This window comes from Emydura macquarii, unplaced genomic scaffold (assembly GCF_026122565.2).
Source record: "Emydura macquarii macquarii isolate MOO-44397 ecotype Brisbane River unplaced genomic scaffold, CSIRO-AGI_Emac_v2 contig_2865, whole genome shotgun sequence".
Classification (NCBI taxonomy): Eukaryota; Metazoa; Chordata; order Testudines; family Chelidae; genus Emydura; species Emydura macquarii.
Window position 1 is genome coordinate 322,439 of NW_027133002.1, and position 17,125 is coordinate 339,563.

General features: G+C 48.7%; 1 protein-coding gene across 1 annotated transcript in view; it reads right to left on the reverse strand.

Moving 5' to 3' along the window:
• The window catches only part of PGAP2 (post-GPI attachment to proteins 2), a 35,138-nt gene extending 18,013 nt beyond the window's left edge, over positions 1-17,125 (reverse strand). The window contains exons 1-4 of the mRNA XM_067568273.1: positions 17,049-17,125; positions 11,420-11,594; positions 10,839-11,091; positions 1,575-1,681 (exon numbers count right to left, since the gene is read on the reverse strand). Coding sequence (XP_067424374.1) covers positions 1,575-1,681; positions 10,839-11,091; positions 11,420-11,584 — 525 coding nt within the window. The 5' untranslated portion in view covers positions 11,585-11,594; positions 17,049-17,125. The remainder of the gene's footprint in view (positions 1-1,574; positions 1,682-10,838; positions 11,092-11,419; positions 11,595-17,048) is intronic.

Below are 17,125 nucleotides of genomic sequence, written 5' to 3' on the forward strand. Positions count from 1 at the left end.
GCCTGCTGCAACCCACTCAATAGCCACAGTGCAAAAAATACCTGGCTAAATATTCTTTGCCTGCGATATGTACCATGCAATACGAGCCAGATAACCCACCGTGCGCACCACAGTGACGGCTCCTGTCCCACGGGGCTGTGCTCCCTGCTCCCAGCATTGCAATCTCTGGGGTTGCAGGGCCAGTCAGGTATGTCACGAAGGGAGGGCTGGCTGGGCCAAACCTACCTGCATGGCGTTGTGAGTTGGTGCATGGGGTCACAGCGCCACTCATTCGTATTCGTCCTTGTGCTGGAGGGGTGGTTGGGCCCAAACTGAGCGGCGCTACGACCCACGGCACCAGGCTGCAATGCCCCAAGCGGGGAACTGAGTCCCATCTGCCTTGCGGGACCAGAGCTGCAGCGGCCGCTGCCGTGGGGTGAGTGTGGGGTGGGCTGTGCAACCCCCCAGGCGACCTTTCCTGGTGACCCAATTTTAAGTTGCGACCCAAGGGGCCCCGATCTAGCCCGTCCCCCGGGCTGCAGGGAAACAGGAAGATGACAGCAGGATCTGGGGTGTTAAAGAGCACTGAGACCCAGAAAGAGCCGTCCACCTGCAAAGCCTTAGCCTAAAAGCTCTCGCTCAACTCCAAGAGGGAGTCCATGGCCCATCTAGTGTCCAAGAACCAACATTCGCCCTCCCCCGCGTCAAACAACCCAATGCCTGGTTAGGAGGGTATTAAACTACTCGCATGTTCGACTCTACACAGCAGGGAGCGGAAGTAGGGGCCTATCCAGTGCTCGGGGAAGTGGACTGAGAGTCAGGACTCCTGGGTTCCGTTTCTGTCTTGCTATATGACAGAGACGTCACTTAGCCCCTCTGTGCCTCGGTTTACCAGTTTAGAAAATGTGACTGACACCCCTCTGCAGGGATGCTGAGATTACGAAGTTATAGTAAATAGCTCCAGGACTTGGGAGGATAGGGTTACAGCTGTGCTAATATTATAATGTCTGCCCAATACTGCCCTCTGATGGTGTGTGTTAAAAAGGAATGCCCAGACCAGATCTCTTCACTCGTCCACAAAACAAGAGATCATAGAAGAATCAGAGAAGATGAGGGTTGGACTGGACCTCAGGAGGTGTCTAGTCCAACCCCCAGCTCAAAGCAGGACACAGAGATCCCAGCCAGCAAGGCAACCAAGAGACCAGAGTCTACATTCCAAGGCAGGCGCTCGGCAGGACAAGCGTATAGGGTCAGGGAAATCAGGTTCACAGAAGAAGTCTTAGCCAGCTACTGTTTTCAATCCCAACTCTAATTCCGGCGTATGTTTTAGGAGAAGCAAGTAGGAAATCAAAGCCTGCAAACGTGCCTATGTGCAGATAAATGTCCAATTCATTTCAGTTAACTGGACCGTCACGTTTTCCAGTGATCACCTTTCCTCTTGGTCTGTTTCACCCCATAAAGTTGCTCCGACCCATTGCCCCATCCTGGCACCTCCATGCTTACAAGAGACAGACACGAAGCTCTCCACCGCCGCGTGTGCCCCCGTCCCACCCCAGAGAGCAGCAGTGGGAGTAGAGAAGGGAAGATTACCGTACCTCAGGACTTACTGTGTGTTTCTTAGTCATACGCCACAGAATGCAAGTCAGGAGCATGTGACCCAGGGCCGAGGTGATAAAGAGGATGAAGGCGTTTTCGTGGATTGCTGCATCGACAAGACAACAGGTTTCCCGTTAATGCTGAGCAGGGAAATAAGCCGACGGCCAAAGGGAGCTGCCTGAGGAATGCTGGGGAGCCTACGGGAAGGTGAAGTCAGAGTGCATTACAAGGCACCGGCCCCTGCGGGGAGACTGGGACGAGCTGGGTCCGACACGGTTCTTTTAACATCAGCAGCACTGCCTGGCAGTGACCCGGCACCCACAGCTCCGGGTCCTGTTTGTGGTGCTGCGGCATCGGGCCAGCCGTCTGATGTCACTGTCACTGCCTCAATTGCGGGTGCTCTGTGTGCACGGGGCAGGGAGGGGAGCAAGTCCCCACCCCCAGGGGTAGTGCCTTAATCTGAGAACAGGAGTCCATGCAGGCCCTGCTGCGTGGCACCAATTCCTATGCAAGGCGGGGGAAGGGGGCAGGTCTGACAATAAGGCAGTGGGTGGTGTCCTTGTCCCCCTCTATACAACAGGGAGAACGACGCTCCCCTCCGAACCGGGCGGAAAGGAGGTCTTATTCTTTAACGTGCAGAAAGCACTTCCACAGCCTGAACCGGAAGGTGCCAGCGGACGCCAAAGGGTCGTTGCTGGATGACTGCTGTGTGTCCACGCAAAGCCCTTTGCACTTACTCAGCCTGGAATCCTTCACTGCTTTACAGACATGCAAGCCTGGAAAACGGGTCAGTATCATGATCTCCTGGCCCCAGTACAGACCCTGGGGACACCACTGTTTACCTCTCTCCAGTCTGAAAAATGTCCGTTTATTCCTACCCTTTTGTTTCCAGTCTTTTAACCAGTTACTGATCCAGGAGAGGACCTTCCCTCTTATCCCATGACAGCTGACTTCGCTTCAGAGCCTTTGGTGAGGGACCTTGTCAAAGGCTTTCTGAAAATCTAAGTACCCTGTATCCACTCGATCACCCTTGTCCACATGCTTGTTGACCCCTTCAAAGAATTCTAGTAGATTGGTGAGGCATGATTTCCCTTTACAGAAACCATGTTGACTCTTCCCCTACAAATCACATTCATCTCTGGGTCGAATAATTCTGTTCTTCACTATAGTTTAAAACAATTTGCCTGGTACTGAAGTTAGGCTTACTGGCCTGTAATTCCCGGGATTGCCCCTGGAAACTAAAAATTGGCATCACATTAGCTATCCTTCAGTCATCTGGTATAGAAGCTGATTTAAATGATAGGTTACATACCACAGTTAGTAGTTCTGCAATTTCACATCTGAGTTAATTCAGAACTCTCGGGTGGATCCCATCTGCTCCTGGTGACATTACTAGTTATCAATTTTTTCTAAAACCTACTCTAATGGCATCTCAATCTGGGACAGTTCCTCAGATTTGTCACCTAAAAAGAATGGCTCAGGTGTAGGAATCTCCCTCACATCCTCAGCCGTGAAGACTGATGCAAAGAATTCATTTAGCTTCTCCGCAATAGCCTCATCTTCCTTGGGTGCTCTTTTAGCATCTCGATCGTCCAGTGGCCCTGCAGGTTGTTTAACAGCCTTCCTGCTTCTGATGTCTTACACATTTTCTTGCTGTTACTCTGAGTCTTTGGCTAGCTGTTCTTCAAATTCTTTTTTGGCCTTCCTAATTATATTTTTACCCTTCACTTGCCAGAGTTTAGGCTCCTTTCTATTTTCCTCACTAGGATTTAACTTCCATTTTTTAAAGGATGCCTTTTTGCCTCCAACTGCTTCTTTTACTTAGCCACAGTGGCACTGTTTTGGTCCTCTTACTATGTTTTTTAGTTTGGGGTATTCATTTATATTGAGCCTCTATTATAGTGTCTTTAAAAAGTTTCCATGCAGCTTGCAGGGATTTCACTTTTGGCACTGGACCTTTTCATTTCTGTTTAACTGATTTCCTCATTTTTGTGTAGTTCCCCTTTCTGAAATTAAATGCTACCGTGGCGGGCTGTTTGGTGTTCCTCCCCTCACAGGGATGTTATAGTTTATTATGTTATGGTCTCTATGATGAAGCAGTTCAGCTATTTCACATCCTGTGTTCCACTTAGGATTAAATCAAGAATTGCCTCTCCTCTTGTGGGTTCCAGGACTAGTTGCTCCAAGAAGCACCCTTCTAAGATGTCAAGAAAGGTTTCTCTGCATCCCATGCTGAGGTGATATATACCCAGTCAATATGGGGATAATTGAAATCCCCCATGATTAGTGAGTTTTTTATTTTTATAGCCTCTCTAATCTCCCTGAGCATTTCACAGTCACTATCACCATCCTCATCAGGCAGTCAGTAGCATATCACTACTATATTCTTATTATTCAAGCATGGAATTACTATCCATAGAGCGTGTATGGTACAGTTTAGTTTATTGAAAATATTTACTGCATTTGAGTCTACACTTGCTTTCACATATAGCGCTACTCCTTCACCATTACGACCTATTCTGTAGTTCCGATATATTTTGTACCAAGGTATTACTGTGTCCCACTGATTATCCTCATTCCACCAAGTTTCTGTGAAGCCTATTATATCAATATTCTCATGCCCATAGGGCAGGTAATCACACATGCTGCATTCAGGGCAATAAACTGGATAAGTCCCCACTCTCTTGCTGGACTTCTGCCTGCATTCTCTTTTTACTCCTCCAGCTCTTTCCTTTATTGTTCTGTTTTTATCAGGGGGTGTTACCTGCTTCAGTTTAAAGCATGTTAATGAAGTGTATCTAGCCCCCCACTCTCTCACTAATAATAGCCAGACTCTCTTCTGGGTCACTGACTGCACATACTGTCCTGACATGGAATCGGAGATGTAACTTTGGGTATAAACTGTTCAGGAAGGACAGGCAGGGGTGAAAGGGTGGAGGAGTTGCACTGTATGTAAGAGAGCTGTATGATTGCTCTGAGCTCCAGTATGAAACTGGAATTAAGCCAGTTGAGAGTCTCTGGGTTAAGCTTAGAAGCAAGAACAATAAGGGTGATGTCGTGGTGGGTGTCTGTTATAGACCACCAGACCAGGAGGACGAGGTAGATGAGGCTTTCTTCAGTCAACTCGGGAAAGTTTCCAGTTCACAGAACCTGATTCTCATGGGGGACTTCAATCACCCTGACATCTGCTGGAAGAACAGAGAACAGACAATCCAGGAAGTTTCTGGAGAGTGTTGCAGACAACTTCCTGGTGCAAGTGCTGGTGGAAACTACTAAAGGCCATGCTCCTCTTGACCTGCTGCTCACAAACAGAGAAGATTTGGTAGGGGAAGTAGAAGTGGGTGGTAACTTGGGCAGCAGTGACCATGAGATGGATGGTCGAGTTCAGGAGCCTGACAAAAGGAAGAAAGGAGATCCGAAGGATACGGACCATGGACTTCAGAAAAGCAGACTTTGACTCCCTCAGGGAGCTGATGGGCAGGATCCCCTGGGAGGCTAATATGAGGGGGAAAGGAATCCAAGAGAGCTGGCTGTGTTTTAAAGAAACCTTATTGAGGGCACAAGAACAAACCATCCCAATGTGCAGAAAGAATAACAAATATGGCAGGCGCCCAGCTTGGCTTAACAAAGAAGTCTTTGGTGAGCTTAAACACAAAAAAGAAGCTTACAAGAAGTGGAAGCTTGCTCAGATGACTAGGGAGGATTATAAAAATATTGTTCGAGCATGCAGGAATGAAATCAGGAAGGCCAAAGCGCAATTGGAGTTCCAGCTAGCAAGGGACGTGAAGGGGAACAAGAAGGGTTTCTACAGATATGTTACCAACAAGAGGAAGATTAGGGAAAGTGTGGGCCCCTTACAGAATAGGGGAGGCAACTTAGTGCAGAGGATGTGGAGAAAGCTGAGGAACCCAAAGCCTTTTTTGCCTCTGTCTTCACAGACAAGGTCAACTCCCAGACTGCTTCACTGGGCCGCACAGAATGGGGAGGAGGTGAACATCCCACAGTACTGAAGGAACAGGTTCAGGACTATTTAGAAAGATTGGACATACACAAGTCCATGGGGCCAGATGCAATGCATCCAAGGGTGCTGAGGAAGTTGGCTGATGTGATTTCAGAGCCATTGGCTATTATCTTTGAAAACTTGTGGCGATTGGGGGAGATCCCGGATGATTGGAAAAAGGCAAATCTAGTACCCGTCTTCAAGAAAGGGAGGAAAGAGGATCCAGGGAACTACAGACCGGTCAGTCTCACCTCAATCCCTGGAAAATCATGGAGCAGGTCCTCAAGGAATCCATTTTAAGGCACTTGGAAGAGAGGAAGGTGATCAGGAACAGTCAACATGGATTCACCAAGGGCAAGTCATGCCTGACCAACCTGATTGCCTTCTATGATGAGGTGACTGGCTCTGTGGATGTGGGGAAAGCGGTGGACATGATATACCTTGACTTTAGCAAAGCTTTTGATACAGTCTCCTACCACATTCTTATCAGCAAGTTAAAGAAGTATGGGTTGGATGAATGGACTATAAGATGGATAGAAAGCTGGCTAGATCATCGAGCTCAATGAGTAGTGATCAATGGTTCCATGTCTACCTGGCAGCCGGTAATAAGCCGAGTGCCCCAGGGTCGGTCCTGGGGCCGGTTTTGTTCAACGTCTTCATTAATGATCTAGGGGATGGGGTGGATTGCACCCTCATCAAGTTTGCAGATGACACTAAGCTGGAGGGAGTGCTAGATAGGCTGGAGGGCAGGAATAGGATACAGAGTGACCTAGACAAATTGGAGGACTGGGCCAAAAGAAATCTGATGAGGTTCAACAAGGACAAGTGCAGAGTCCTGCACTGAGGACAGAGGAATCCCATGCACAGCTACAGACTGGGGACCGATGAGCTAGGCAGCAGTTCTGCAGAAAAGGACCTGGAGGTTACAGTGGATAAGGAGCTGGACATGAGTCAGCAGTGTGCCCTGGTTGCCAAGAAGGCTAATAGCATATGGGGCTGCATTAGTAGGAGTATTGCCAGCAGATTGAGGGAAGTGATTATTCCCCTCTATTCGGCACTGGTGACGCCACATTTAGAGTATTGTGTCCAGTTTTGGGCCCCCTGCTACAAAAAGGATGTGGAGAAGTTGGAGAGAGTCCAGCGGAGGGCAACAAAAATGATGAGGGGGCTGGAGCACAAGACTTACGAGGAGAGACTGAGGGAACTGGGCTTCTTTAGTCTGCAGAAGAGAAGAATGAGGGGGGATTTGATAGCAGCCTTCAACTACCTGAAAGGGGGTTCCAGGGAGGATGGAGCTAGGCTGTTCTCAGTGGTGGCAGATGACAGAACAAGGAGCAATGGTCTCAAGTTGCAGGGGGGGAGGTCTAGGTTGGACATTAGGAAAAACTTTTTCACTAGGAGGGTGGTAAAGCACTGGAATGGGTTAACTAGGGAGGTGGTGGAATCTCCATCTTTAGAGGTTTTTAAGCTGAGGCTTGACCAAGCCCTGGCTGGGATGATTTAGCTGAGGTTAGTCCTGCTTTGAGCAGGGGGTTGGACTAGATACCTCCTGATGTCCCTTCCAACCCTAATATTCTATGATTCTATGAATTCAGTTTAAATGTCTTAGGAGTTCATCATATTAAAAATGGGCAAATGTTTGTCTTATTGTGGGACTGTTCATAAGATCTCTAGGGAGGAGACCTTCTAATCATAGACCTGTAGGACTGGGAAGGACCTCGAGAGGTCATCTCCTCCAGTCCCCTGCACTCATGGCAAGACCAAGTATTATCTAGATCAGGGGTACTCAAAATAGCGGTCATGAAGTGGTTACATGGGGATTGCAAGCTGTCAGCCCCGTCCACGGCAGGGCTGACAGCCTAGGGGGGTCACAGGCAGAGGCCTGTTATGAGAAAGGGATCGCCAATACAAAACGTTTGAGAACCATTGCTCTAGACCATCCCTGACAGGTGTTTGTCTAACCTGCTCTTCAAAACCTCCAATGATGGAAATTCCACAACCTCTCCAATTTATTCCAGTGCTTAACCACCCTGACAGTTAATTTTTCCTAATGTCCAACCTAAACCGCCCTCGCTGCAGTTTAAGCCCATTGCTTCTTGTCCTGTCCTCAGAGGTTAAGGAGAACAATTTTTCTCCCTCCTCCTTGTAACAACTTTTTATGTATTTGAAAACTCATGTCCCCTCTCAGTCTTCTCTTCTCCAACCTAAACAAACCCAATTATTTCAATCTTCCATCACAGGTCATGTTTTCTAGACCTCGAATCATTTTTGTTGCTCTTCTCTGGATTTTCTCCAATTTGTTCACATCTTTCCTGAAATGTGGCGCCCAGATCTGGACACAATACTCCAGTTGAGGCCTAATCAGCGCCAACTACAGCGGAAGAATTACTACTTGGGTCTTACAACATTCCTGCTAACACATCGCAGAACGATATTTGATTTTTTTTGCAGCAGTGTTACAGATATTTACTCAGATTTAGCTTGTGACCCACTATGACCTCAGATCCCTTTCCGCAGTACCCCTTCCTAGGCAGTCATTGCCCATTTTGTACGTGTGCAACTGATTGTTGCTTCCTAAGTGGAGCACTTTGCATTTGTCCTTGAATTTCATCCTCTTTACTTCAGACCATTTCTTCAGTTTGTCCAGATCATTCTGAATTATAATCCTATCCTTGAAAGGACTTGCAACCCCTCCCAGCTTGGTATCCTCTGCAAACTTTATGAGTGTACTCTCTATGCCATTATCTAAATCATTGATGAAGATATTGAACAGAATCGGACCCAGAACTGATCCCTGAAGGACCTCACTCGACCTGCCCTTCCAGCTTACCATCCACAAGGCTTGTTACCCTGTCAAAGAAAGCTATTAGGTTGTTCTAACATGATTTGTTCTTGACATATCTATGCTGACTGTTACTTATCACCTTATTATTTTCTAGATGTTTGCAAATTGACTGCTTAATTATGTGCTCCATTATCTTTCTGAGAAGTGAAGTTAAGCTGACTGGTCTGCAATTCCCCAGGTTGTCCTTCTTTGCCGTTTTATATTGGCACACTATATTTGCCCTTTTCCAGCCCTCTGGAATCTCTCCCGTCTTCCACGACTTTTCGAAGATAATCGCTAATGGCTCAGCTATCTCCTCAGTCAGCTCCTGATGTAAACCCTGGGAAGTATTATGGGCTTCAAAGGACTAATTGAAACCAGGTGAAGTTTTAAAGTTAAGTGGGTTTCCCAGGAAATCTCTAGGGGAGGTGTTTGCAAACGTGTTCCCTCCAGTTACACAGGAACACAGCCTTCTGAACCTTCTCCTGTTACGTCAGGACACATCAAAGACCCAAAGTGCATGAAGAAGTGACTCAAATACCTGGGGGTGCTTGTTCTGAGCTAACAGCTGGTAGGAATTTGTGACCACAGAAAACCCTCCTGGTGATTTGAAGGACTGATCACCTGCCACAGCCTTTGCTGGAGCTGAGGTGACCTCTGGAGAGCTTATTAGCCTGCCTGTAGGTTCTTCTCGCGTGTTTAATGTTTTCTCTGTAATGCTTCCACCTTTGGAATAAATGCGCTTCCTTCCAAAGAGCTATGGGGGAACGTTCACTGTGGCATTTACACTGTTCACAGCCTCTGGGGAGAAAGCAAAGCAGGCCTGCTGAGCCAGTCTGCCTTGCTGGGAAATTCACAGTGTAGGTAGAGAGCTGTGTAGCCTGGAGATACCCCGGCCAGGAGGGAGAGAGACACGTGTCTCCACCCAAGAGAGGCGATGGCTGGGAGCTGGAGGCCTGAGAGTGGATGCCCGTGCTGGACCATGGAGGGGAAATACAGGTGAACCGTGACCGCTGGCATTAAAAATGCCAAGTGCCTGGAATGGACATGGCTGGGCCTGATTCAGTGAGGAGGTGAACAGCAGCGCCAGGCTAGGGCAGTGAGGGGCAAGGTCCTGTAACTAGAACCAACCCACTGCCGAGTGGGTGAGCAGAACCAGAGTACCTGACACAGCGGGTGGTGGCTGGAAGAGGGCAGGTGCAGGAGGATAAGTGATTAGCAGGAGGTTGAGAGACATTAAGAACTTAAAGGGTGCTGCATCTCACCCCTTCCTTAGCTGTGTTTCCTGCATACCAATGGGGGTGGTGTAGCAAGATGCTCTGTTTTGGCATTCCCACTCCACACCAAGCCAGGACATAGGTTGTCCTGTTCTACCACCTGTACCTGCTGTGAAATCCTGGCCCCGCTTTAATCAATATGAAACAGCCCATTGAGTTCAATGGGGCAAATAGTGCCTCCCTAACGTGTTAGCCACCTCACCCTTTACATCATCACTGTATTCCTCCCCCTACACTGGATGTCCACAGCCAAATTCCAACTGGCCACTGAGCCTTTCTGGCAACATCACCAGTCCCCAGCAAACTGAGGCTGGGACCTCATCGCAATCATTAAGTAAAGGCACGAGAGACAGCTGCATCCCGATCTGACTTCCAGCAGCTCTCTGTGCCTCCCTGACGTGCTGTTGTGCCTTAAAACCCATCTTGCTGAGCATCGCTGCATCATAAGAAGGGAGCCACCTGAAGTGGGCGTCCACTCCGAAAAGTGCCTGTTACGCACAAAGCCCCATCATGCCATTCTTCCAGGTTTGCTATTCAGACTAGAACTGCCCTAATCTGTCTCTGCAGCTGAAAATTAAACCCCGGCTAACCAAACTGAGTTATCCAACTACAAACAGCTTTGCCCAGTTGCAAACAGATGGGAGACGCGCGTCTCCTAGCCCACCATGTGCACGCACACACCTGGAGGCCAAACACAGGAAATTATCCGAGATAAAGTTATAAGCAACTAGAGAAGGGGTTAGAATGGAAACCAGACTCCACCTGAGCTGTAGTGGGACCGGGTTATGCTTCACAAGCGTTTCTTATTGCAATGGGACAAAGTGGCAGAAACGGGAAACGCGGTCTGAGTGCACGACCGCGAACGAAGAAGTCCTAAATTCTAACCCCAGCTCTAATGCTGACTTCCTCTGTGATCTTGGCCATGTCACATCCCTACTGTTAGGATCGATTAGTTAAAGCTTGTTACATACAAGTCTCGGGTATTTTTTAACAACACAGGGACCACTGATTTTAATGGAATGTGGGCATTTTTACTGATTTTCTCCTGGAGGATCCCAAAAATAAGCACTAATAAAAAAAATGTAATTAAGTGACCCACGACTACACAGAACCCCAATTGTTACGACCAAGAGAATCAGCACAGCACACTGGTGAAACCTACCATAGTTTTCTGAGGAAGACACGTAGGTCAGCAGAAGGAGAGCCAGGTTTTCGAGCAGGCTGAGGATGAAGTTGACACGGCAGAGCTGCGGGTAGCGTGGATGCGCAGAGTGACAGCTGTGGTAGTGGTTCCAGTAGGCTACGGCCACCAGGAAGCGTGGGGCCGAGTGGAGGCCAATGCAGAAACGCCACACGTAGCGCTGAGGGGTCTCGCCACCGATAGCGGCGCTGATGGAGGGGAGGTAATTGGGGACCTGGGAGACAAATGACAGCGCGTTGAAGAGGCACGGGGATTTTGTGTTACATTCACAGCTCTTTAAGAAGCTGGAGTGCTTGACAAGGCCAAGTTCTAGCCCTAACTCACAGACCAGGAAACTGAGTCAAAGAGAAAGGGAGCAACTTGCTCAAGCTCACCCAGCAAGTGAGTAGGGAAGCCAGAAATAAACCTCAAGACTCCTGATGCCCGGGTCTCCTACTCTACTCACTAGCCACCACTTCCTTGAGAAATCACATCTCTAACAGATTTTGCTCTCAGGGTTTAGTGGATCCCTTTAAGTTCTCTACCAAGCTGCAGGCACGTACACCACAGTGAGTAGCTGTTGTTTCCTGGAAGTGGAACAGCAGAGACCAGATCACGCAGAAAAGGAATCCAAACAGCGGGCAACACACGGTCCCGACAGCCAGGGTGGTAAAGCGGAGCCGAAAGAGGATCCCATCTCGATCCAGAGGCAATGGCACCTGAAACATGTTGCTGGACCTGAAAGCAAGAAGCAACTATTTGAAGAATGTCCCCTCTCCAGCTACGTCTAGACTGACGGCAGCAAATTCCCTGCCGTCAGATCGATTTATCCGGATCGATTGAGCGGAAGTGGAGACCCGCTCAATCGACCCGGAAATCACCGCTATTAATCCACCTCCGCCAGGTGGAGTAACGCTGCGTTGACGGGAGCGAATTGAAGACACCGCGGTAAGTAGGAGTTAGGAAGTCGACGAGAGATATGCAAGCTACTCTACATAGCTTGCGTATCTCCCATTGACTGCCGCCGAATTTGGTGGCAAGTTTAGACATAGGCTCTTTCTGCAACATTCATTTCCAAGAGCACGTCCATGGGTAAAATGCATACAACTGTAATAGGTTGTTAGCCAATATATACAGGTTATATACTGTGACACTGGGCCAGAAAGGGTTAAGCGACCAGCAGGCTAAAGTGACCTAGTTCAATCTTAAGAACATATTAGAAAAGTATTGAAAGGGTAAACAGGGCCATTCCTTGTAGACAATTATCAAAACCATGGAAGTGAACTAAATCCTCTGAAATGCAAACCTGTAAGGTCAGAGAATCAAAAGTAAATACTAATTGTATTTGACTGTGCTTACCTATATCTGCTGGGGGTTTAACAACGTGATCTAATTAGCATGGAGATGTTACACGCAGGTTCTGGTCTACAATATTTCATTACTATATTCTATTGATTCAGAGATCAAAAGGGAATAGTAGCAATTAGATGAAATGTGCGGTGTAATAATATCATCGTTTTTATTTCTCTTTCCTGCCATCTCAGATCTGCTTAAACTTTGTCAGGAAAAGTTCAAGCCACAAGACTGAGGCCTCCAGATACCCTGGACTGTCCCTAAAAATTCTTATGGAAGAATCTGAACAAACTCTATACGTGGACTGCCTATTGGACTAGAACCTATGGAACTGATTCCGGAAGAACTTTCTACAAATCAGCAGCTCACCATCTCTACTATGAAATGACTTAAGAACTTTACTCAGATCTGTATGTATAATGATCTTTAACCACGATAACTCTTTCTTTTCTTTTTTAATAAATCTTAGTTTAGTTAATAAAAATTGGCTGTAAGCATGTATTTGGGTAAGATCTGAAATATTCATTGACCTGGTGGGTAATGTGTCCAATCTCTTGGGATTGGCGGAACTTTATATATGGTGAAAAAAATTTGAAGTAATCCTCACGATATTTGACTTGGCTGTCTGGGTGAGAGCCCAGGGCTGGATTGCTTATGGGAAAATGTATTTTGGGGCTTCTAGATAACCAGTAAGATATTACAGAAGCTGTTTTGTTACTGGCTGGGTAAATCTAATTATAGAAAGGATCACCAGTTTTGGGGAACGTCTGCCCCATTCTTTGCAGTTTGCCATTGAGCATTCTCAGCAAGGCCTCTCCAGGTACCACGGTCACATATACACATACACATACACACACATACTTCTCCCCACCTCCCCCCCAATATTAATAAGTATTACATGCGTGGTATTAATCTAATATGTATGTGTTGGGTAAACATGCTAAATTGTACTATGCTTATTCTTGCTCACTTATGCTATGAGGTTCAACAAGGACAAGGGCAGAGTCCTGCACTTAGGACGGAAGAATCCCATGCATAGCTACAGACTGGGGACTGACTGGCAAGGCAGCAGTTCTGCAGAAAAGGACCTGGGGGTTACAGTGGACAAGAAGCTGGATATGAGTCAGAAGTGTGCCCTGGTTGCCAAGAAGGCTAACGGCATATTGGGCTGCATTAGGAGGAGCATTGCTAGCAGATCGAGGGAAGTGATTATTCCCCTCTATTCAGCACTGGTGAGGCCGCATTTGGAGTATTGTGTACAGTTTTGAGCCCCCCACTACAGGAAGGATGTGGACAAAATGAAGAGAGTCCAGCGGAGGGCAAAGAAAATGATTAGGGGGCTGGAGCACACGACTTATGAGGAGAGGCTGAGGGAATCAGGCTTACTTAAAAGAGTGAGGGGGAATTTGATAGTGGCCTTCAACTATCTGAAAGGGGGTTTTAGGGAGAATGCAGCTAGGTTGGTCTCAGTGGTGGCAGGTGACAGAACAAGGAGCAATGGTCTAAAGTTGCAGGGGCGGAGGCCTAGGTTGGATATTAGGAAAAACTTTTTCACTAGGAGGGCGGTGAAGCACTGGAATGGGTTACCTAGGGAGGTGGTGGAATCTCCATCCTTAGAGGTTTTTAAGGCCCAGCTTGACAAAGCCCTGGCTGGGATGATTTAGTTGGGATTCGCCCTCCTTTGAGCAGAGGGTTGGACTAGATGACCTCCTGAGGTCCCTTCCAACCCTAATATTCTATGATTCTATATATCTCACAATACCTCCGGACAAATACAGCTCGGCACTGGGCTTCGACAAATATCAAAACTGCCCAAAGCTAGATGTACGAGTATTGTGAAGCAAAGGGACAACGCGCTACAAGGAAGTAATGTAAGAAGTATGAATGCTTTGCATTGGAAAGCACAGGGAGGCACCCAAGACAAAGGCTCAAGCTGGCTAATGAAGCTTTAAATGACGTGAACAGCGCTGTAGCTTGTAAACAGCCATGCTGTCAAAGATGGCTAGTTTAAGGGGGCATGTGGGAAGCACACCGTCCGTATAAGGTGAACTAAATGCACAGTGAGAAATTGCTTCCTGGGAAGGATTGGTGCGGTATTAACACTTCCTTTCCTATACTGCACTGCTTTGTCTTTAGACGATAAATCTGGCTGAGCTTGGTTAACTGGTCTCTCAAACATTCTGAACGTTGAACCGCAAGTGTAGTCAATTAGCTGGCTACAGCTTAAGTCAATAAGGTATAAGTGATGGCTACAATTGACGGATTCTGACAGCTCAAATCAGCGCAGACTGGGCAGGTGGGCAAGGTCGCACAAGAGTCAGCGCAGGAGCCTTGCACCCCTGGAATCGTGCATTTGAATCCTACACAGATGCAGGGCTGGTCCTTAAATAGAAACAGTATAAACAACTGCGTGGATCACCATAGTCAGTCTTAACCACACATAGTTTAAGGCTCCCCTATGGCAGCTGGGGTGAGAAAGCTACATCGAGACTGATTCAGGACAAGTTCTCTCTTCTAGGAACAGGGCCAGGAAGGGATCGCAACTGGGTCACGCAAGCCTATGGCCTAAACCCAGGTGCAGAGCACCCATCATTCTCTCTGAAGACAATGGGAGTTACAAGTGCTCAGCTACTCCCTGGACCAGGTCCTGAGACTGCAGAGTTGGGGCCCTAAAAAATAGTAAGGCTGTCCCTACCTCACACCTTGTACAACCGGGCCAAGTCTGCAACGAAGTCCAGTATCACACAGGGTGTAAGTCAGGGCAGCATTTAGCTGTTGACATCTGACCTGCAATTCCCCCCCCCCCACGTGTCTGCTTTAGGCCATAAACTCCTGGGGGACAGTGTCTCCTTCTTTCTCTGCACTAAGCACACGGCTACGGCTCTACTAATGAAATATCATTGTCATTTATGAGTACAGTAATCTTAGGGGAGTCGCATGTATTCTAAGATTATACTTCTCCAGCTCGACCTTCATGGTGTCAGAGGCAATAGGGTTATAGTATCAAAACCGATGGGGCAATGGTCAGTTTGGTACACTGAGGCCTTGTCTACACCTGTGGGGGCACGTAAGATATGGGTAGCCACACGCCCCGGTGAAAGGCAGGCTGTGGCCATACTGTGGCTGTGTGTCACTACATGCAGCAGTGAAAGGTTCTTGCGGAGGGAGGCAGCAGGGACACCACACTGTTACAAATAGCAGTGTAGACATGGGAAGCACTTCTTGGATGGGTAGAGTATACACCCTAAGGTTCTGGAGTTTCTCTACTCGCCTAAGCCATGCCTCACTGGCTAAACTGCTGTTCATCAGTGGGCTAGCAGGGCATGCAGCGTCCGTATTCTACGCGACACCGCAAGTGTAGACCAACCCTTAGAGGGACGCAACTTGAACATAACAATACAGCCACAGAAGAGAGCGAGATGAATCTAGTCCAGTGGTTCTCTGCCAGTGGTAGGTGTATCCTTGGGGATATGCAGGAATCTTCCAGGGGTGATGTCAAGTCATCTAGATATTTGCCTAGTTTTACAACAGGCTACATAAAAAGCACTAGCAAAGTCAGTACACAATACAATTTCATGCAGTGACTTGTTTATACTGCTCTATATACTATACCCTGAAATGTAAGGACACTATTTATCATTCCAATTGATTTATTTTATAATTATATGGGAAAAATGAGACAATAAGCAATTTTTCAGTAACAGTGTGCTGTGATACTTTTATATTATGATGTCTGATTTTGTAAGCAAGTAGTTTTGAAGTGAGGTGAAACTTGGGGTCCTCAAGACAAATCACACTCCAGAAAGGGGTACAGTAGCCTGGAAAAGTTGAGAGCCACTAATCTAGTCTATCCTAATCACCCCGGTCAATGCAGGATTGTTCTCCCTGATCTGTTCTATCCATGGCTTTGTCCAGTCTGGAAATCTCAATCCTGAGCAAAGTCACTAGACCCGCAGGTGAGGAAAAGCGCCTTTAAACACAAGAGCAGCCCTTTCCTACTCAGGCAGGGAGGCCAAAGGTGACACATCCTGGCCTGTAGCCAGAGGAGACAGACAACTGATCCCTGCACACGCAGACCCCAAGACACAGACACACACACACGCCTCCACTGCCAGCCCCTTCATGTTAAAGACCAGGGTAGGCCAGTCTGCGTTTTAAGCAAACATCCCCAGTTACTGGGAGGGAGGGAAGGAAGGAAGGATACACCTGTACCTCTCCACCTCCGTGCTCCTCGCCTGTGGAAATGGGGCGGAGCTGGGAGAGTCAGTCTTTGCTCGGGCAACTATTCCCTCGGGTTTCGAAGGGCCGGCCACAGCCACCGAGCTGGGCAAGAAGTCTGATCAAACCACCAGCACCCCCGCAAGCAGCTCTGGGGAGGAAGGGGGGACCCCCGGCCTAGGCTCCCCTGAAAGGCGTCCCCCAAAGCCGCTGCGGCTACCCAAGTTCTCCCGCCTCAGCGAGCCTGGGGGGTGGTGACCCTGCTTCCCAGACACCAGCTCCTCCTCCAGCCCCACTGCCCACACCTCCCCACTGCCTGCCCTGCCCCTCTCCCCCCAGACCCCCTGCCCCCGGATCTGCCCCCTGCACCCCCAGGGAGCGCCCCTCCTTCTCCCCACACCTCCCCACTGCCTGCCCTGCCCCAGCCCCAGGGATCTCCCCTGCTTCTCCCCGCGCCCCGGCCGGGCCCTGTGGAAGCGAGCAGCCGCCTCCCACGGGCGGAGACCCGGCCGGCTCGGCTCCCCAGGCCGGGCCCGTCCCCGGCTCCCGTCCCACCGCCGGCCCGAGGCGGCACGGCCTCCGTCACCCCCCCGGGGCGGAGCCCAGCGACCCCCCGCTCACCTGTTCCCCCTTCCGCGCCTCCGCCCGGCCCGACAGCGCCGCCTGCCCGCCGCGCTCCGCCTCCAGCCCCGCCCCGC